We start from the raw sequence: 21955 nt of genomic DNA, 5'->3' as shown, positions 1-21955 counted from the left end.
TATACATGGTGTATGTGTAGATCACTGCGCAGACACACACACAGAGAGAGAAAGAGAGGGGAAAAGGAGGAGGAGGAGGAGGAGGGAGGATGAAGAAGTGTTAGTTTAGCTATGTATGTAGGATTCTGGATCTATGGATCTATGTAAGTAGGTGTGGAAGTAGCTTAGCTTAGCTTTTTACATCCATTGATCCATGCGTACTTACAGCCATACAGCCACACAGGTATACATATATATATATATATATACACATTCCGAACCTACATTCATCGACCCATCCCCCGTCCTCTCCCCTGAAAAAAAAGGCTGGATTGAAGAAGGAGAAAGCGGTTATGGGACAAGGAAGCGTGGGAAATCTTACATAGCATCTAAGTAGTGTTTAAAAAACCCCCGCAAGGGCTTAGATAAAGTTACTTGGTTTTACCCTTGGCATGCCCTCCCACTCATAATTGCAGAAAACAGGGACTTTGCAAGGTGGCTTGCGTGGCAGTGCAGCAGTAGCCCTGTATACTAGTACATGTCTCGACCACCCCCCCCCCCCCCTACTTACTAGCGCGAGCCAACCAATAAGCAAGCAGGTATTTCACATTACCAATCTGGATTGCGAAAGTGGCCGGCTGGATGATTGTACACATTCCCCCTTAGATAAGCGCAAGGATGCTGATGATGACGAGATGGCTGGCAGCTAGCAGCTAGGGAAAATAGGCATGTGTGTGTGTGGATGTGTGGGTGGGTGGGTGTGGCTTACGAAAGCTTGACCACCCCCCCCCCCTACCTCCCGTCCCGCTGCCCCCTTCCCTCTCATACTTGCCTTGCTTTCTTCGGCAGGACAGAAAGTGAGGGGTGACAGGGGAGAGCCACACCACACGCACTATAGAATTCGTCCGTGGCTAGTACATACATATATACAGATGTAATTTGTGGTCAGCACGGCATGCGTGCGTGCGTGCGTGCGTACATTACAGATACGAGGACTGGCGTAGAATCTTGTTTTTTTTATAGTTTCTGCATGCTTTTGCTTGCTTGGTAGATTGATTGATTGATTGATTGATTGATTGATTGATTGATTGATTGATTGATTGATTGATTGATTGATTGGGGGGCCTTGGAAAGACGGGCTACTGCATGTACATAGTCGCATATATTCCGCTCCGCATACGGTGTAATGATGCAGAACGGAGATGTCGACAAGCAGAGACAGTGTACAAGTATGGGAAAGTGGTTTTAGTTTGTGCAGCAGCTACTGCATGTGTATGTTGGGTGTGTCGCGGGTTGTGTTTCGAGAGGCGCGCACGGGCAGTCATTCGGGTGGAGGGGGGAATGATGCTATACTGCGTTTGTGCGGTAGAAACATGTGGGGAGAGGGGCGGATAGAGGTGGGTGCATGTGTGTGTCAGGTGCAAAGGGTGAGGGCGTTGTGGCTGTGAGGACAAGGGGCCCCACTTTTTGATGGGGGAGTCAAAAAAGCTTATGTCGAGGCTTGGCCGGGATAAGCTTGCGTCTGTGCGCGGACATGTGGCTTGATCGCACAATATCTCCGTGGCGCGTGTGCGTGGCGGCAAGAGCCTGGGGCCCCAGTGTCGCGGGGGTGTGGCTTTGTTGGGAGTGGACGGATGCGGATTCCGAGCGCGTGCATGCATTATTGATCTATGTGCGTCATGTCATGGGCCGAGGGTGGACGGCGGTAGAGTCGGAAAGACAATCCGTGCATGCTCTAGTAGTAGCTCTTGGTGCGTCGAGATACTGCTACCAAAAACGCCCCACTCTAGGCATCTGTTGCTGCACTCTTGTCGCGCACCAAGAGATGGCTAGCAGCATCTCATGCCGTCTCGCCTTTCTTTGCAGCCATCATCTGGCGATAGGCAGCAATCATCTTCTGGCGCTCCTCGCCCAGCTCTTCTCTCTTCCTCAGACTGCCGGCCGCATTGGGTATATTAGCCACTTTTGCGCCAGCGCCGTTCTTGACCTTGAAAATCTCCCGCGGTGTCTTTGTCAGGGTTGGTGGGGCGTGGACAATGTCATGCAGTCCTTTCCTCTCGTCCCTCTTCCGCTTGAGCGCCTCCCACTCATCCTCGCTGTCCTGGGCCACCTCGCCGACCTTTAACTTGCGCTTGCCCTTTTTGCTCTTCTTCTTTTTGCCGTCTACAGTTCGCTGGGCCGGAAGGTCGTCCGTCTTGTCTTCCCACATGGCTTCGAGCTCATCCTCTTCTTCCTCTGCCAATTCTCTCCTCTCCATTTCCCTCTCGCGCAGACGGGCCTCCTCCTCTCTCCATCCTTGCTGGAGGCGCTTGAGTCGCCGCTCGTGCTTGGTGACTCTGTGGTCGCTCAGGCCGGCAATATTCTTGCCGGACTTTGCAATGCCGGATAGCGGCAGGGCCTGGTCGACGCGCGCGCGGAAGTCGGCCATGGATTCTCCGGGCTGGATTTTCAATGCGGCTGCGGACTGAGCCGGGCGATGCCCACTCTTGCTGTCCTTGACATGCTGGTTTGCTTCGGTTGCTGGCGGTTGCTGCTGCTGCTGCTTCTTCTGCTTAGCGGGCTTCACGGCGCCGTCGTCGAGGCCTGAACGCTTCTTGGGCGCGCCGTAGGAAAAGGCCATGAGGCGCTGAAAGGCCTTGGGGGTGTCGTCTGCGCCATAGCCGTCGACCTGTGCGACCTTTCGCTTTTTGGTCCTTGGGGCGGAGCTGAATGTGCGTGCTTTGCCGACAGCGAGGGGTGCAGCGTGCAGCGTGGGCGGAAGATCGAACCTGGCAGGGTCGGGTTAGGGTTAGGTTAGGGCGGCAGCGGGCGGGAGGATGACGCACTGGGATTCATCGTCGTCGACGCGCTTGTGCTTGTGAGGCATTTTGGGCGGGCAGGTGATGATGATGATGACGACGGGCTGGTCGTGGGCGGTCGCAACGTCGCAGCTGGCAAGTCGTAAAAAAAAACAAGCGGAGCGGCTACAGGCAGGGCAGGGCAGGGCAGGGCAGAAAAAGCGGGGCGGTCGGAGGCCTTGGCAAAGTTAAGCAGCGCAGTGCATATACGCAGCGCAGCGCGTCTCCCCAATCCCGCCCTGTGGCTTGCGCGCCGCAATAGCACCGCCGGATGTTTGTGGCTCTCGCAATACGCCGCCCTCCCTTACGCATACGTACATACGCGCGCCACGCTCCCATAGGCCAAGTCAGCCAGGCCCGCCGCCGCCCGCCCGCTTGGGGAGCTGCGCTGGCCCAAAGGCTTAATCAAGTCATGGTCTCGCAGCCACGCCGCCATGTGGAAGCTCTTGCGACACGCCTCGGCCCGACTGCCCTCGACCATGGCGACAGTCTGACTTGTCGTCGACATGTACGCAGTAATCCACCTGCCTCCATCTGGCGGCCGTGGCGAAGATGCCGTCCACTGGCCCCGGCGGCGCTGACATATAACCATCCTTCACCTGCACCTCTGCCCCCTCCCCCTCCCCCTCCCCCTCCCGCCACCTGCTGCTTGGCTGCGTGTCCACCGCCCCCCCTCGACACACCAATCACCATCGCAGGCCGTGTTGCGTGCCGAGTCTGGCTCTCTAGACGGTACCGCTCTCTTTCAGCACGGCGCACGCTTTCCCCAGACTCGTTGGGCCCGGCCTCCCAAACCACGCCCGCACGCACGCTTGGCCCTCGTAGTTTGCCTGTTTCGCCATAAGAGCCTCCTGACACCCCGCTCGTTTCTGAGCATCGCCCGCCTCTCCTGATTTTCCCTCCTTTCTCTCCGCCCCTGCACTGGCCGTGGCAAGCGTGAGACAAGCCTTGCCAGCATCCGTCCCTGCATCGGCGCGCCTGTTGTCGAGTCGGCCGTGCATCTTGACAGTCGGCCTCTCCCGCGAAACACAAAACGGTCCTGTCTATAAGTCAGCACCTGTGCTCTCGAAACGCTCCCCGTCTCTCGCTACGAAGCCTCCTCTCCCTCGCCACGGCCCTCTCGAGCATTCGACACCACCCGCACCGCCGCGCCCTCGCTTTCGCCCCACGTCCAAGGGCCCTCGCTTGACAGATCGTGCCCGATCCTCGCCGCCCATTGGCTCGTGCCTGACATGGCCGGAACACCACGTTCAATCACCACCGTGCCCCTCCTGCGCCACTCGTCCCCCGACCCGGACTTTTCCTCTTCCAAGGAATCGCTGCCACACTATCCCTTGCATGCCCTGCACCATGGCCACGACACGGCCTATGCCTCAGACAGCGACCACGACGACCACGACCACGACCACGACCACGACCACGACGACATTGCCCCACCACTGGGTTTTTGGAAACGCCTCACCATGAGCATACGACGGCGGAATGGCAAGCCGCGCCCAGACGCCGAGTTTGGCCGCCTGCGCTTGCCAGACGAAAAGAAACAAGCCAACAAGTACCGACTAAGAAGAAAGCATGCTACCAGGGCCTGTGTCATCATCCCCTTGCTGATTGTCATCTTTTTGTAAGGGCCCCCGAGTACCCGTTACGCCAAACCAACACGCGCTAACTCCTTCCAGTGGTCTTCTCCACATGGTCAACGTATTGCTAGGCTTCGTACCTGTTTTCCTCGACCATCATGCACGCCCTGGCTTGGATTGGAGTCGATACGACGAGTCGCAACTACTTGACATTACACGTGACGTAGTACCTGTACCCTGCCATTCGCACAACGACTACTGGCGACGAGTCCCGCTGTACGACGCACTCCACTGGGGCTGCAGCGGCGTCGAAGCCGATGTCTGGCTCTTCGACAATGAACTATTCGTCGGCCACAACACCAACGCCCTGACGCAGAACAACACGTTCCGCTCCATGTACGTCGACCCATTGACACGCATGCTCGACCACAAGAACGCTGCAACCACATTTGCAACCACATCCACGACCAAAAACGGCGTCTTTGACACAGACCCCGCCCAAACCCTCGTCCTACTCGTCGACTTCAAAAACGACGGCCACCAAATCTTCCCCGTGGTATCCCAGCAAATCTCCTCACTGCGAGAAAAGGGATACCTGACGCACTTTAACGGCACATCCGTCGTCTCGGGACCCATCACTGTCGTAGCCACCGGCAACGCCCCCTTTGACCTCATCACCGCAAACGTGACCTACCGTGACATCTTCTTCGACGCCCCACTCGACCATCTGATCCAAGACGAAACACCAGCCGATTCCTCCACCACCCCCAAGCGCCAAGGCCAAGGCACCGTCGGCACAACTCCCAACTCGCACTTTGACAGCACAAACTCGTACTACGCATCTGTCAACTTTGGCTCCTCCATCGGATGGCTGTGGTTCGGCCGCTTGTCCGATACCCAGCTACACAAGATTCGCACCCAGATCCATGATGCCAAGCAGAGAGGTCTCAAGTCGCGATACTGGAGTGCTCCAAAATGGCCCATTGGCCTACGCAACCGCGTCTGGAAAGTCCTCGTCCAAGAGGGTGTCGGATACCTCAACGGCGATGACCTGCAAGGCATGACCGAGTTGAATTGGGATATCAAGAAACACTGGGGTGTTTTGGGCTAAGAGTTATTTTGACTGTGAAGGAGTGACATGTGATGAAATGTTTTCTCTACTAGATTTCTGTGCGACTTAGCGATGTACTTCTTTTTTGGTTTGGTTTAGCTTTGGTGTTTCCTTTGGAAGATACACCTTTCTTCTTCTTCTTCTTTTACATTCTTCATCTTCATCTTCATCTTCTTCTAAATTTCTTTTCTCTGTCCCTGTTACCAAAATAATAGCTAAAAAGAGAAAGAAAGAAAAGAAAGACAAGATCCCTTTCGCCCCCCCTCCTCTCTTTTTTGGGAGCAAAAGATAAACTTTAAGATAACGTGGTTCATAAGCGAGTCGGCCACCCAAGCGAGTCGGCCACTTTGTACCGTCGCGTCAACTTCAACACGTTATCACAGTCTTTTATCACAGTCAATAAACTATTGCAATATACCAAATTAATTGTCAGAATCGCTACTATCACTTGCACTATCTATCTCAACTGCGCAGGTACGAGCGTTGTGTCCAGTCTGCTTGCAACGCCCGCACCGCCGCTCTCCTCGCACCCTCTTCGACGCACTCTCACCATCACCACGACTGCTACCCGCCTGTTCAGCTAATACTTCTTGTACTTCGCCTACAGTAAGAGTCTCTTCTGTCCGTACGTATCGCCGCTTGCGGTTCTTACGCTTATTTGCTGTGTCTAGAGCCTCTCGAAGAGCAGCTACTTCCTCCCTCATAAGCGTTATCTCATGTGCTATTTGCTGAGCCCCTTTACTTAGCTGCACAACCTTCTCGTTAAGAGAATTTGCAGAAGACCTAGGGCGGTTTCTTACTCTCTGTCGAATAAGAGTACTTTGAGCCTCAACCTCGCGCGCGTTGCGTGGTGTCTGCGCCTCCCAGGCGGCTGCCTGTCGCGGTGATTGTACTGGCGTCTGCACCACCACATCAAGCTTAGATAGCACAGCCTGTGGGTCGTGTGGGACTAGTCCAGCGCCTCTGAAGCCAGCTTGGATATTCTCCTTCGTGATAGACTGCTCAAAAGCAGCCTTAAAGGCTAGTAGGAAGGTTTCCTTGCTAATATAGTGGGTGCGGTTGCGTGCCAAGCCTGAAACAGCGTCGCCATACTTACGCTTCAACGGCGAGAAGCAGGCGACGTCAAGGGGCTGCAACAGGTGAGACGAGTGTGGAGGCATGCAGAGAAGAATAATATTCTTCTCCTTGCAAAGATCTTGAAAATCGATGGAGCAGTGGCTCTCATGGCCGTCAATAATAAGCAGTCGATACCCACCTACAGTATGCCTCTTTGTATGGGTATCAAAGTGCTCTAACCAGGCAAGACCAAGCTAATTATTCGTCTAGCCATTAGGACTGACTTCAAGAACCTAGTTAGCAGGCAAATCCTCAAACTAGACGTTGATAAGCACCTTGCCCGCAAAGACAACGAAGGGTGGTATTCGGCGACCTGACGCGCCCACGCCTTGGATCACAGTAACCCACTCGCGGTTGCCTGGCTGTATCCGCTTCTTTTTCCCATATCCTTCTAAGCCTGTGATTAATAACTGTGATAAAATCTTGCCCATCATAAAGCCAGTTTCGTTAAAGTTGTAGATATCATCGTCCACAATACCCCACTTCTGCTTTGTCGCCTGGACTAAGTCAAACCAGCGCTGGATAGCCACTGGATCCTCGCAGGCGGCTCGCTGGTGATCATAGGGACGGCTCCAGCGCGTACGGAGCTCAGGAGTCCGCTTAACAAAGTTGTCAACCCAGTTCTTGCCAACAGGGTTGCCACCACGCTCCTCTAACAGTTTATCAGCCATTGCTCGAACCTCAGCCTTTATAGGGGCAAATCCTCGCGTAGACTCTTCAAGAATACGCCTAACAATAGCCTCCTCTTCTAGCTTATTTAGGCGCTTTGAATTCGGTTCGCAGTCGCGTCGAAAGCGCTTTCTAGCGCGTCGGTCTTGGAGAGTAGTTCGAGGCACGTTATAGATAGAAGCAGCACGTCTTTGGCTTTGAACACGTTGCGATTGGACGTTAAAAAGAGCAAGTTGAAGATCAGATTCAGAATAGATTAACAAATGATTGTGTGGTTGAGACATAACGCGTTATAGTGTTAACGTCGACGCGCCGGTACAAAGTGGCCGACTCGCTTGGGTGGCCGACTCGCTTATGAACCACGTTACCCTAGATCCATCCATCCATCTATCCATCCAACTTTTTTCTTTACTCTACCAGCACTACACTTATATATATATATACTTTGCTTGCCTTTTAAGTGCGCAAGAACACAACAAACCCACAACTACACAAACAAACAAATCAATAAACACACTAACTTATACACGTCCATTTCCCACTCAGCATATATAGATAAAACCAGAAGAAGAAGAAGAAGAAGAAGAAGAAGAAGAAAAAAAGAAAAGAAAAGAAAACGTCAATCTATACATACATAGTCTCTCCAAGTAAACAAGATAAAGCAGAATTACTCGCGCGAGTATTCAGAAAAAAACAAAAAACAGAAAAAAGAAAAAGAAAAAAAAACCTGGAAATTGTTTCTTTAGTAGGTAGGTTAGTGTGGCCAAGTGTATGGAAGAAAATAACCATGTACGCCTGTCTAGCGCTATAATAGTATATGTAGAAAAAAAGGAGAAAAAGGCCCTGTGCATGGATATACATGGACAAAGACGTGAATATATATATAAGTTGAATGAAGATAAGACAAGACAAGACAAGACAGGACAAGACAAGGAAGAAAAAAAAAAGAGAGAGAGAGAGAGAGAGAATAAGCGGATTCATTCCTCACCCATAATCTTCATCATCATCATCATCATCATCATTGTAGCCCATCATGATGTGTGTGTGTGTGTGTGTGAATCTCTAAACCAGCCGGCCGCCAAAACATCTTTATCTTTCATCTTTCATCTTTCATCTGCCGCTGCATTCCAACTCGACTCAACTCAACTCAACCCAAACTTTTGCCAAGTGCAGAAGCCCGAACCCATCAATCAATCCATCCATCCATCAATCAATCAATCCAAAAAGCCATGAAAAAAAACGAGGGAGAAGAGAGAAAAAGAGAGAGGGGAAAAAGAGAGAGAAAAGGGCAAAGAGAAGGCTCAAAACATGCTCCAACCCTTCTTCCTACGATCGCGATCACGATCGCGATCACCCCTCTCGCGCTCCCTCTCCTCACGACGTCCCATCATGCGTTTTTCGCGCTGCTCCAGTTGGCGCAGGCCCTCCATCTCCTTGAGCACATGCTCGAGCAGCTCCTTGCGGCGCACGACATCGAGATGGCGTTTGATCTTGGGGTCTTCCTTTGCAAAGCGGTCGATTTCTTCCTGCGAGAGGCCGCGGCCTAGGCGCGCGTCGAGTTCACGGGGGAACTGTACGGAAATATTAGTCTTAGTACTGTATACAGAAGAAGAGCGAATACATATATATATATATATATATATATACGATGGATGAGACTTACAATGTAGTAAAACTTGGAGAGCAGCTCCGCGTCGAGGAATAGATCGGCCGTCGTCGTGAGCTTGTCTGCGACGGCATCCAGGAACACTTCAGGGCAGTGGTACTTGTTCTTCTTGGTTGCACACTGCTTGCTCTTGACTGCCATGAGCCGGAGCTTGAGCACGTCGATACGGTCTCGGAGGAAGACTGCTTCACGGCCTAGTAATCTGTCAGCACGTCAAATTCAAATCCAAGTCGTCGGTACGTACCCTTTGCCAGAAGTGCAGAGCTGAAGCCACCTGCACCACCAACGCCATCGCCCTCTAGCATAACCTGTCCGCTTCGCACGCGGTCAATAAAAGTCATGACATCCCGCACCTTCTTGCGTCCGCCAACTTGGTCCTCGAGCTGCTTGACGGTAGCCTCGACAACCTTGAGTTCTTCTTTGAGTACGGCAGTTACATTCTCACGGCCCTTCGCCCACTCGCCATCCTCAACTTCAATCCGGTATTTGTAGGGCTTGATGCAAATCTCCAGCTCGTCAGAAATGTCGTAGGAAAGGTCCTTGAGTATAGAATTTGATGCGTCCGTAATGGCTTGTCGGGCAAACGGGTGCGCGGCAAAGCGCGAGTTTGTAATGAGACGATCAACATGCGCCTGGAGTGCGCCTGCAACAACGTTGGTAGCCAGGCGTCCGACACCGAGCTTTGTCAGGGCAGCACTGGAGCTGTCGAGCTTAATCTTCCAAATCTGATCCTCCCCATCTATGTCTGCCTTGACAAGGTTGCTGAGAGGGTCGGTTTCCGGAAAGGGGGCGTTGAGGTCTTCAAAAGGCCTGTTCCAGTAGCGCTGTGCAAGTATGTTGAGTACTTGCTGGTCCAGCTCGTGCTTGAGCAGCTCGCGAACTTGCGGCCGACCAAATTGTTCCGTGAAACCGCGGAATGAGTGCTTGAAGGCGTCCAGTGACTCGGCAAGGTACGACTCGGCACTGATTGGTCGTTCATTGTACTGTACCTTGTACTCGTATCTTGCCTCTTCGAGCTCTCTTTGGATAGCCTCACTAGTCGTCTTAAGACTGCCAGCCATTGTCTGCTCAAGCACGTGCATGAGCTTCTTCTTGAGGTTTTGAGTACCTATAGCAAGGTCCGATCGTTCCGAGAACTCGGGGTGCGATGAAAAGTACGCATGCTCGTTCTTGATGATGGCGTTCGAAATGTTGCCATTGCCGCGACTGAAGAGCTTAGAGCCGCCTGCGCCGGGCGGTACACGGCATACCACGCCAACGTATCCCAGGCGAAGAGCATACTTCTGATCGTTTAGTAGGCTAGCTCCACGCTCGGGGTCTACAAGATCCATCTTTGTAATGACACCAATGGTCCGCTCGCCCCTGGGATCCATTCTCCTTGATGCTCGCAGCGCCGTGCTGTTTGCTAGATCCACGTCTGCTGCTGAGATGGCGAGAATGACATTAGGTGGTCTAATATACTTTTCACAGAGCTGGGCAATCTTCTCCTTGAGCTGCGGGGGCTGATCTCGGCCAGTAACCTGAATGTATCCCGGCAGATCGATCAACGAGAGGTCTGGCACGTTTGGCGAGTAGATCCTAAGCTGGATAGGGTCGTCCGACACACAGTCGCTGGCAGGCACAGCCATGTTCAGGTCTGTCAGTGTCTTCTGAACCTGGCCAAAGTCTGTCACTTTGCCCAGGCCAATGGCCGGGAACTCGCAGTACTCTGCGCGCGCATCTGGGGTATTGACGAGGGTAAGCTCGATTGGTCGTCGTGTAACCATGTTGTGCCCCTTGGGGAGGAACTCATGACCAACAATAGCCTCGAGTACTGAGCTTTTTCCTGAAGACTGGGATCCAATGACGACAATCGACGGCAGCGTGAGCGATTCGGATTGTCCGACCGTCTGCAGCAATCCCCGTATCTCGATCATCTTCTTGGTGAGCATCATCATCTGCTCGTCTCGCGCAATCTTTTCGGCCTGCGGCCTATCCTCATCATCGTCGTCATCTTGCGAGTATCCAAAGGCGGCAGCGCCTGATGCGCCAGCTGCTGCAGCACCACCAGAGCCGCCGTGCTTAGGTTCTCTTGGACCCCCACTACCGTTGCCCCCTGAGCCACTAGATTCATCCTTGGATAGTATCCGTTGCAGCCATTCCGGGTACTGCACGTTTTCAAGCTCGTCCTTGGTCGACTTGAAGCCCTTTTCTATCTGGTCGAAAAATCCATTCGCTGTGCTGAGGGCCCCGCCGGCCAGCTCCGTGGCGCCGTCTTTGGTTCGGTTGAAGAGATCAAGTGCAAAGGTGCCAGCCTCTGTGGCCTATTAGCTTCCCACGGACGGCAATTGCTGTCAAGCATGAATACATACGGCCGGCCTGGTACTGAATATATGAGGCTCCGGCGATAATAGCCCCTCCGGTGGCGGCACCCACAGTCGCAAACTTGCCTACGAGTTTGGGTATGACTCTCGCAAAAGATATTGATCGCGTGGCGGGCAAGTTGTGCAGCGCGTAGCTCCCCAGTGGCCACGGCCGCCGTTTTACCAGTCGAAGGCCGGCTTCATTGCGTAAAAGACCGCCGGCAGGGAGTGAGTGGGTGGTGTAGAATCGTGGTGTGAGGAGCGGTGAACGGCGAGCGAGGACGGGAAGGCGGCCCGCGACGAGCCTGCCGCTCATGTTTGCGACGATGAGAGAGCGAGGATGGAGTGTGGGTGTAGCATAGGACCTGGTGGCTGGGGACTGGACGCGGTTTGCAACGTTGCACACGGCGAAGCGGCGATGCACGTCACCCTCGACTTGGGGTGCACTGAGCGAAGTGCTTGGGCCACCCTCCCGCGTGGGGCAGCCCGTGGTAGTCGGCCGGTCGCCTGGCCAATTCAGAACGGACAACACATTGGGCTAGACAGCGCAACACTTGGGTGAATGAATCCTCGTAAAGTTCTGCTTGATAAGCAGCGTGTCTTTTTTCATAGCCAGATAGTAGCCGTGCTTGTCCCGTGTGCACACGGATGGTCATCGTTCAACAAGGCATCCTGCCTGCAAAGAAAGCCTCACTTCAAGCACAAGAGTGCCCTTTCTCCAAACCGCCTCATCAACGAGCCCTCTTCCTTGACCATGTCCCTCAGCCAGTTCCTTGAGCCCTCCACGTCCCTGCTTGCAAACTTGACCAGCACAAAGCCTCGCACATTCGCTGCGCTCCATATCAGACCATCCGTTTTCTCTCGCTGCTGCCTCTCATGTCGCCTCTGCTCGTGTGGCTGCAGTTCCGGCTGCACGCCATCTCCCCAGTTCCGACCTCCAATACGCGGGAGTGCATCGAATTCATCCAAGAAGAATTTGGAAAGCGATGAGAATACTGGCCCGCGGATGATGACGGTGCCAAAGACGGAGTAGTTGTCCATGCGTGAGGAGAGCGGCATGCCCGTTCTACCATGCTTGTCCAGGATGAGATTGTCGCGTACAAGAAGTCTCTTCTTCCCCGCTTCATACAGTGTCCATACCTCGTTCCGGCTCTTGTATTCGAAAATGTCCCAGTTCTCGCCCCGCGCAGAGCGACCGCTGGTCACCCAGTCGCATACGCACAGATTGCCCTGCTCTTTGTCGAGATGGTAGATCTGGGACTGTGAGAAAGCCGTATGGGCAAACGGCTGGACAGGGTCTGGAAGATAGACCAAAGCCGAGTCGTGTTTAAGATGGACCGTCATGCACTGCCGCGAGACTACTTCTGGACTAGGTGCCTTGAAGATCTTGGTCGAGCCCTGGGTCAACAAGATGAGGCTCGTCTTCTTGTCCAGCTTGACGTCCAGGTCTATGCTGTCTCCAGCAACAATGCCGCCTCCGTAGGTGAGTAGGAAGACGGTGTGTACCAGACGGGAGGTTGCCGAGGGAGGCTCGCCGTCTTCCTGGCCGCCATGGCTGGGTGGTCGTATGGGGTCGGGTGCAACCAGCTTCAGCGGGTACTGGTAAGACACGGTGCTGAGGACGGGCTTGTCCTGAGCAAGGAGACGGACAACGATGGATCCACGGCCGGGCTTAGAAGTCGAGGCGCCAAAAGGTGAGATAAAGGACATGTCGCGTTGCTAAGTAGCGTCGTCCAGGGCCAACCATCTTTCGGCACCGCAGAGACTCGAGTTCGAAACCGGGTGCGGGAGACTGGCAAAGGCACATATAACCTGGCGGCGCCGCCAAATCCGGTGTGCACAAACAAGCCCAGACAGGAGCGCCGTTCCCGCGCGCCACGACAACGGGTAAGCAGCAAGACGTGTCGCGGCTGCCTTGCCTGTCGGCGTGCGCGCGGGCCACAACGCCAAGACGCGGTGCGGGGAGGTGAGCCATCTCTCTGGACTTTTTTCACACTCGCAGTCGGACCCCACCAAAAACGCCAGCCAGAGTATCGACCGATTCGACTGCAGCCTTGCCCGCACGCGTTCGAACCTCATCCTTGCCCGCGGCCGCCTGCCGCCGACGAGCGCGACCTGGTCTTTTTGCCTTCTCCTCCAACACGCCGACTCCTGCGCGCCCAAGTCCAACCCCGCTGTCAGCCAGAGCCAGTTAGATCCTTCCCTGTCCGACTTAGCAGCCAGCCGCAGCTCGCGTTCGAAACGCTGTCCCTCCGCCTTTTGACATGCGCTGACAGCAACTCACCGTCTTTTCCTTCACGTCAGCTAGCACGAGGGGGACGGGCGGAGCATCATGGCGCCAGGCCTCGATGAGCTCTTGGACTTTTTGCTGTCAGAAATTGCTCTGCTCGGCGTCCAAGGTATGCATGACTCGCTGCGCGCATTGTTCCCCTTTGAAATTACATCAGCCACAGTTTGCGTGGCGCAAGCACTCGCCTTTTGATTGTCTGCTCTGCATTTACTTTTGTATCCATGATATCGCATCTTCCCAGTCCTTCTGCTTTTTCTCATCGCTCCATCGCGTGTTCTACTTGCTTCACTCTTGTGGCGCTTTGGACTGCCCTCCTTATCAATAACTAACCCTGGGTATAGGCGCCAGCAGTGCAGACTTTCGTCGTTTCATTCAAAAGTTCTACGGAAAGCTTCAGGGTGATGCACAATGTCCATCAAGTAGCCAAGACGAAACATCGGTTGCGGAAAAAGGCCTCGACCGTCAGTTCTATGAACGCACATGGCAGTGGCTCACTAATCATCCCGATATCCGCATTGTCTACCAGTCAGAGATTCGCCACTACACTCTCTCCGAGTTTGAAGCGGCTGAGCTACATGAGACTGGCACAACTGGAGACGGACATGTAGTAGAGCCTGACCAGGATTTGAGCGCCTCCGCAACCCAGAGGGCACATCCCTCCAAGGCCCTGAGTGCGTTAGGAGAAGCCCTGCGACAACGAATCCATGGCGAAGATGGCGGCTCCCGAAAAACCTTGAGCGTCTCAAACCAGGCTGCAACCCCACTGCCTGCACGTCGGCCATCTCGCAGCATGCCCGACGCCCTATACACCACAACGGCAGTTTTTGACGAGCCAAACTCCAGCACGACTGCACCTCGTCTGTACACAAGTCAAGGCAGAGTTTGGCAGGCTTTGACAGGACACGGCATCGATCTGAAAAAGGTTCCGAGTATGGAGTTTGTGCTGCTTTCGCTCATCGCGGCTCGCGGAGCCACGGGCATAACCCAGCCTGAACTTATTGCACTGAGCGGCCAAGACAAGCGATCAGTACCGCACAGGACAGATGAACTAGCGCGTAAAAACTACATATCCAAGTATCCTGTTCAGTCCAATAAGATGCGAACCAGTCTCTGCATCCACACAAAGTTCGTTTCCCAGAACGCTTTCATTGAGTCTAGTGCTGTGGAAGATGTCTACCAAGAAGACGGAACGTTCGTGGTTCGGAGCTTTCCACATTTGCTGTACAACAAGGTGGGCGAAGGGGGTATTGTTCCTACGAGGTCGATACGCGAGAAGCTGGTTAGTGTGATGCCTTGAATAACTGAGTATGCCTTGTTAATATATATCAGGGCGTGCCAATGTCGACATGGAACAAGCGGGCTACCCAAGGCGCCCTCATCCGACTCGATCAGAGCGGAATGATCAAGCGAAGGAGAATACGCAAGAAGCAGTCTACCGATGCTTGGGTCACCTGTATTCAAGTGCTGCGTGCGCCAACCGACGAAGATATGAAGAACCTTGGATTTCGACGCACAGCAACCCTTGCAGACGAATCAGCTGCAGAGCCACTCGACGATAATGCTGACGGTGACTCCGTAATGAAGGACTTTGAAGACGACATGTTGGATGACGCGGAAACAACTATCGATGCTCAAGCCAATGCACCAGCTGTTGACAAACCGGAAGTCATACCTCCGCAATGGACACCGGATCGCTTTCTTCCCAACATAGTTTTCGATGCCGTCGCCCTGGGTGGTCCTCGCGGATGGGATGCTGAGACTCTGCGAGACCGGATCGTCGGGCCATTTTGGAGGCGCCCAATGGAGTCGTATTTCTCTCGCATGACAAACGACTGGGAGAAGACACAACCTATTCATCTGAGACATCTATCTGTCATCAGAGACCAGGGCGTTACCGACGAAAAGAAATTCCTTCACTACGTATACCGCACATACGCCAACTTTGAGAAAGCTGTCGAGCTTCATTACGCTCACTGGGAAGGCGTTGCTAACTTTGAGCCTAACGAGCCATTGGATCCTGCAAGTAATGGCGCTGTCCTCGATGCTTGGGGTTTCCCTATCATTAAACCAGAGAACCTGGTACGAGGATCTGGTTCAGCAACATTGTCTGATGCTGGCTCAGCTGTCATGAAGCCGCGCAAATATGGTTCGCGATGGGATACTGCACTAGCACAAGAGATTGGGTACAAGAAGTATTCCAGTGCTGTGCCAAAAGTAAAATCATCGCGTGGAGTAGGCCGCCCCAAGAAGCCAAAGGTCGTCAAAGAGAAGCCCGTCAAGGTCGCCAAAGAGCCGAAACCACGAAAGTCAAATTCAGGTCTTTTGCTCACGTCAGAGGAGAAGATGGCCCTAGGTTTGGATCCCAATGTTCGTTTGAGCAAGAAGGTCCGGGCACAAATCCTTGCGCACCGCCAGATGACAGGAGATCCGACATCGTTGCCAGATACAGTTGAGCATGGCCAAGCCAAGCGCCAACTCAGTGTACCTCTCATGACAAAAGAGGAGCGAGTCGCTGCAGGCCTTTCAGCAAGAGGTCGTTTGGGTATAGAGCAAGAAAACAAGATTCGAGAACAGCGCGGGCTGCCAAAATTGGTGAAGAAAGAAAAGAAGCGAGCGACAAAATTCTCCAAAGAGCCCACACTGCTCAGCAAGCAACAAAGGAAAGCGTTGGGCTGGAAGGACCACGGACGATTACCGCAAGATCTCATCGAAGGTCTTCGTCAGGAGCGAGCGGAAGGCATTGCTCTTGAAGATTCCAAAGTCATTGCCAAGTATATGGACGTGATGAGGGCGAAGGTCTTGACGCCAAAAACCCCCAACAAGGCCAGTAGGTCCTCGCAAGAAACCACTGTGACTTCGCAAGAGCCTGAAGACCCACTGGAGAACAGAGAAGCAGAGCAAATGTCAAGAACTATCTCAACAGAACCGCATCTTTCTGAGATTTCATTGCCGCATAGCGTCTCAGGGAAGCGAAAGGCTGATATCCCAGTGGCCGCACCGGCATCAACGAAGAAGCGGCGCATCGCAACAAAAACTCGGCAGGACTCGAATTCATTACCCTTATCACCAATGGCATCCTCTCCAGCTGACATCACATACATTCCTGAAAGTGGTACGCCGTCGGTCATTCATGGTGTACACGATACAGGCGATACGATCTCATCGATTGTTTCCAGAGTCATTAAGCCAGCTGAAGCAACACCTCCACCAAGCGAGGGGCCTATCTTGCCAACTGTGGAAGCTCAGCCTCCCCCGAAGCCTCCAGTGAAGACCTATCTGCCGCTTGACAACTCTCAACTCGATGCTAGAGCGCAAGCTGCCTTCGACCAGTATAAGAAACGATCATCCCCAGGGCTGTATGTCAATCCCTACATGAAGCAAAAGGTTGCCCGAGGGAGGCCGCGCAAGGCAATGATTGCAACCTTTAAGCTACCGAGTTTAGCAGAGCTTGACTGGTTCGAGGCGGAGACTGCTCCGGAGCAATCGACGAATCGAGATGATGTAGCGCATACTTCTGACACTACGCAAACAACCACGGCTCATCGTGTGGATGAAGTCATTCCCTCACGGAAAGCCTCGCATCCTTCAGAGCCAGAGACTTCACGAGCAGGAATGCAGATGCAAAGTGACCGTGAAACACATCAGAACATTCAGAACTATACTCCACCGCCTTCCATAGCCGACAAGCCTGCCTCGGTCGAGCCTGAGGGACTTCCAACCACTAGCGAGAATTGCACAGATGTGCCGATAGAGCCCGAGGAGCAACCGATCGCCAGTGAAGATATCACAGAGATACCCATCGAGCTTCAAGAACCACCAACTGCCGGTGGAAAGAGTACAGAAGTGCCGATCGAGCCTGCAACGGACTCTGTGGCTGCTAGTCAAGAAGTTGAGACCGTTGTGTCCCCACCTGCGGGCCCAGACCCTAGCCAAAGCAAAAGCCAGTCCGAAATTGTCTCTGATATGGTGAGGAAACAATCTCCACGTCCAGTTCCCTCACTATCACGGATGGTAGGTGGTTGGACACCCATCAATGCGTCTGAGCGCTCCCGTACTTCACCATACCAGAGCCCCTATGCCACCAGTCCAGCACCGGAAAATCATGTGGCACAGCAGACTGCAGATACCACTCATGCAAACGGTGTGCCAGCCCCCTCAGCTGATGGGTCACGCGGGACCGCCTCTAAGGCAGATGATGACCAAACTCTCCCTGATGGCGTACATAGCGCTATTGTAGAAGCTCCTGTGCCCCCCGTACCGGGTACTAAGCCAAGGATTAAGGAGCCTGGGAAAGGCGGTAGTCAGCGTCATTTTAGGCAGCAAGTCATCTTGGACATCATCAAACGCTGCAACGGCGTGTTCCCTGGTGGGGGTGAAATTCTACGACCTTTCCTTACGATTTGGCGCGAGCGACACTCGAATATCAAAGAGCCGTCCCTCAGTACCATCAGCGAAACCCTGAGGAGTATGGCTTCTCGTCCAGAATTTGGCTTGAAGCACTGGAACTTTGCTGCACAAAACAAGAACACGCCAGGCACGACCACCCGAAGGATGTTCACATGGGCACACCTGAACGAAAGGAGCCCGGAGGTCTTGAAACTGGCACACAACATGGCTCAATATTCTCATCAAAAGGAACACTCTGCCCGTGTGTCGGAAAAATCCCTTTTGTATTACCCGGAGGAGATTCGTGACCTCATTGGTGAGGTTGTCTCGTATCAACCGATCCAAGCCGCCCCCAAAGATGATAGTATTGTCCTCAACCGAATGAACCCCGATCTTGAGAAACAGATCAACGAAGCCAAACAACGCCGACGGTCAGAATTGAACAAACAGAAGAGGCTGGAGGTCAAGGCTCGCAAAGTACAAGATGCTCGGGTTGAACAGGCGCTTTCGAAGCAGGCTCCAGAGTCTGGTGGTGCGCCACGGGGGAAGCGGGCGAGACTAGCAAGTTTGAACGATAAAAGCAAGCACCTTCGGCGAGCACCGCTGTATACTGCAGACATTGGGGCGCTCGGCGAGGAGTCTGATGATGCAGAAACCGGCGGACCCGACGTTGGTGCGGCTGAGAAGCCTGGTCAAATCTCGCTTGTCTGGACGCGTCCTATCGGTGCACCTGTACCAGAACGTGAGCCAGTACCCAATGGAGAGCAATCCGAGGATGAAGAGAGTGAAGACGAACCAGCAGATGAGGATGTCAATACCCAGGACCCGTGTTCGGTTGCAGAACCAGTTGAGGAACATGCGCTGAATGGCGTTATGACTGTTGCATCTCAACCTACAGGAGCGAACAACGACGAACCTGAACTGCCTGGTGCTGAACCCACTGACCCGTCTGATCAAGCTGCTACTGCCGAGAAGGGCAAGAAGCGTGTACGAATTGCTGCTCCTCGCGACCAACCTTCTCAGAAGAGGGTGCGTTTAGTGCCTACGACTACCAAGAGTTCGCAGGATGATGTATATACGCCTCAACACAGCTCTGATGAGGATACGCAATCTGCTTCGCAGACAGAGGATGAAGGTGAAGAAAACGGTGAGACATTGATGCGCAAGACGAAAAAGCGGGATGTCAGGACATCTCACAGCCGCCAGCGAGGAAAGCCTGGTCCTCCGCCAACGTTACTCGAACGTCTCACCGGCCTTACGGGCGATCCGAATGATCCAGTCTACCAGCCACCTCAGGGCGCTCCGAAGCCTGATGTGACATCCCGCCCATGGACTGACAAGAAGAAAATACGTCTTAATAGAAGTAAGAAGGAATTGCAGTACACGAAAAAAGTTGAACAAGCGGACGAGTTTAAGAAGCTCTTCTGTACCTTCGCTGTCGCCTGTTCGTTGTCTGGAGAAGATGGTATGGTCGACTGGAACATTGTCAAGAGCGTTTATGCAAATGACAAGACCTTCGATCTGAACAGGGCTCGCAAGCTTTGGGCCTGGATGCAAACTCGGATGGCTAAGCAAGTGGACGAACTGACTGTGTCCTTCCAATCGCTATACCTGGAAGCTTATGAGACTGGAAAAGTGGCTGCAATCGAAGATCCGCAGACGTATGACTGGGCAGGCCTCGTGCGATGGACTACACGAAAATGTGCCTATCCTGAGCTTCCTCTTCCCACTTTGCGGGAAGCCCTGCAGAAATTTGCGGTTCAGGAATCCAGCTACGAGACTTTGGACCGAGTAACTTGGTACAAGGCAACAACCGCGGATCGCACAAGGACAATGCTTCAGCTGCAATACTCGTTCACAGCTCCCCTTCACCGGTCACGAAATGCGACCTGGTCGTCTGAGGATAAGCTTCTCAAGGCACGTTCATGGATTCGGGCAAACACGGCAACGCCACAGACCCTCTATGATGCTAATCTGGCGCACGAGAAGTTCAAGGACCTGGGCGAATCAGTACTGGTCAGCGTGGTTGGAAGCTTAGTGGAGAAACAACATCTCAGGATGCGAAAGCTCAAGCGCCTTTTACCTGGACGCAACTACAACTTTACTCAAGCCCTGGCGAAGAAGTATGCGCGATTGTTCCAGCTGGATGACTTCTTAAAGGCAGTCGAGGTCAAGAAAAAGATGGATACTGCGTTTGCAAGCGAAGATCCAAAGACGCGATCGTACAATATTTCACGGTGCGAAGAAGACAGTGTCTTTGCAGCCATCATGACAATGGTCACCGAGGGAACGGTCAAGCTCATTCCGCAGCTACCCCCTATCAACAATGACTTCAAAGCTCCACTCCCGAAGCTGTCAGTCTGGGGCTTTTGCGAGGGCGGTTACAACCATCGAGCAATTGATCGAAGCCGCCTGTTCTGGGATATCCACGTCGTTCCCACTGAAAAGTACAAGTTCGGCAACCCGTTGCAAACACTGTCTTCACCGACCCTGCCTAAGGACAACCAGGAGAACGCATCTTGGCAAGCTCTGCCCGAGCCGCCTCTTCCTGGGAAGGATGATTCACGTGCCTTACTTCCTATTTGGAGCAGTATCGATGGTCAACATGTTACGTGGCCCTGGTGGTACCGCGTCCTGAACCTTGTGTTGCAACCGTTGATTTTCATGGCCGGCGCCACTGCAGCCGATGTTCATTCCCACTGCCCAGACAATACCACTGAGCTTTTTGAGGTTGAGCTCGTCTTGGGATGGCTCGAGTCTGTCGGTGCAGTTAAGAAGACGGTCGGCGGTGGTTACATCACCCTCCCATGCTTCTGGGCTGTTTTCGGTGACGAGCTACACGACACGGCAAATGATTGGTTTGGCGAACATGTTAAGCGAAAGCCAAAGAACCACGAGAAGCAGCGTTGGCGCTTAGATTACAATCTGAGACACTCTACACTGCAAGCACACACCACACAGCGCGCTGGCACTACTTCTGCCATGGACGAAGAAGGCCATACAAACACAGCAGACGCTGGCGCGGTAGAGACGCACACCAGCCGTCAGATCTTGAAGAATCCAAGCCAGCAGTATCGCATCGTGCAGCAAGCCCTCGACGCTCAGCCACCCCAAGAGCATCAGGACCGATCAGACACTGTCGTAACCAACAGTTCGGCAGCCACCAAAGAGGTTGAACAGTCCCCTCCTACTGAGACGACAAAGAAGTCCGACGAGGACACAGAGATGGCAGATGCCAACATGGACGCAGAGTTTGATGAGGACGTCGACGCCGAGGGCGAAATCGATGACGACGTATACTAAGACGAAGGATTGATGATGAATCTTATCATCGTCTCTTTCTATACCTTTCCACTTCGTACACACACACACACACATCTCCCTAAAAAAGTTTTTGCTGTTTTTTTTTACACATATGCATAGCGAGGCGCACACCGTGGGCTTGATACCACCACGACTTTGGCAAATGGGACTTTGTGTCAGACAATACTTGTACAGTAGATCTTTTTCCAATACTGGTTATGTGGGCGATGCGAGATGCGAGACGCAGCAATATAAAAACCTTGCTCGTGAGTTTCCATGCCTCTATGGATTTTAGTATGTGATGATTTTCTTGTGTTCTGTAGGCTTTGATAATTGTCACCGTCTGTGGAGGTATGTATACTTATGCCAGATACTCGCCCTCGCTTAAACTGGTTTTAGGAAACCCCTAAGTCTCGTGTTTTATTCCCTCTTCATCTTAGCTATCAAGACGCTAATCTCCACGCAGATCCAAATTCGACTAATGATGCGCTAGCTTCTAGTTTCCTTTGATGTGTATCTCCTCGAAGCGTTCTCGGGGTCAAGTTGACTGTTTTATGAGCAATTTTGACGCGCTGACATGGTGGCTTTCACAATGCAGTAGTAGAGTACTCGAGATACCAATAAGGCACTATGCTATATACTTCAGATACAACAAGTAGGCAGTAATACGTAATACTTG

General features: G+C 53.1%; 5 protein-coding genes across 5 annotated transcripts; 2 read left to right on the top strand and 3 right to left on the bottom strand.

Annotated features, from left to right (window-relative positions):
• Nucleotides 1-1819: 1819 nt before the first annotated feature.
• On the bottom strand, nucleotides 1820-2845 carry SETTUDRAFT_88587 (uncharacterized protein; the record flags this gene model as incomplete). Its single annotated transcript, XM_008027587.1, has 2 exons — nucleotides 1820-2747; nucleotides 2805-2845. The coding sequence occupies 2 exons, from the start codon at nucleotides 2843-2845 to the stop codon at nucleotides 1820-1822; spliced, it is 969 nt and encodes a 322-aa protein (XP_008025778.1).
• Nucleotides 2846-4265: 1420 nt separating this feature from the next.
• Nucleotides 4266-5762, top strand: SETTUDRAFT_136078 (uncharacterized protein). The gene is made up of 2 exons (XM_008027585.1): nucleotides 4266-4437; nucleotides 4493-5762. Exons 1-2 carry the CDS (start codon nucleotides 4280-4282, stop codon nucleotides 5502-5504), a joined length of 1170 nt encoding a protein of 389 aa, XP_008025776.1. The 5' UTR covers nucleotides 4266-4279; the 3' UTR covers nucleotides 5505-5762.
• Nucleotides 5763-8260: 2498 nt separating this feature from the next.
• On the bottom strand, nucleotides 8261-11613 carry SETTUDRAFT_171519 (uncharacterized protein; the record flags this gene model as incomplete). The annotated part of the gene is made up of 4 exons (XM_008027584.1): nucleotides 8261-8860; nucleotides 8953-9149; nucleotides 9200-11251; nucleotides 11307-11613. 4 exons carry the CDS (start codon nucleotides 11611-11613, stop codon nucleotides 8591-8593), a joined length of 2826 nt encoding a protein of 941 aa, XP_008025775.1. The 3' UTR covers nucleotides 8261-8590.
• Nucleotides 11614-11869: 256 nt separating this feature from the next.
• On the bottom strand, nucleotides 11870-13159 carry SETTUDRAFT_163297 (uncharacterized protein). The gene has a single exon (XM_008027583.1). The coding sequence runs from the start codon at nucleotides 13005-13007 to the stop codon at nucleotides 11988-11990; it is 1020 nt and encodes a 339-aa protein (XP_008025774.1). The 5' UTR covers nucleotides 13008-13159; the 3' UTR covers nucleotides 11870-11987.
• A 470-nt stretch (nucleotides 13160-13629) lies between these two features.
• SETTUDRAFT_179114 (uncharacterized protein) lies at nucleotides 13630-21276 on the top strand (the record flags this gene model as incomplete). The annotated part of the gene is made up of 3 exons (XM_008027582.1): nucleotides 13630-13696; nucleotides 13929-14866; nucleotides 14917-21276. The coding sequence occupies 3 exons, from the start codon at nucleotides 13630-13632 to the stop codon at nucleotides 21274-21276; spliced, it is 7365 nt and encodes a 2454-aa protein (XP_008025773.1).
• Nucleotides 21277-21955: the final 679 nt, after the last annotated feature.

Source organism: Exserohilum turcica, assembly GCF_000359705.1.
Source record: "Exserohilum turcica Et28A unplaced genomic scaffold SETTUscaffold_2, whole genome shotgun sequence".
In the NCBI taxonomy this organism is placed as follows: Eukaryota; Fungi; Ascomycota; class Dothideomycetes; order Pleosporales; family Pleosporaceae; genus Exserohilum; species Exserohilum turcicum.
Note: the sequence above shows the minus strand (reverse complement) of the source record. Positions and strands in the feature narration are given on the sequence as shown.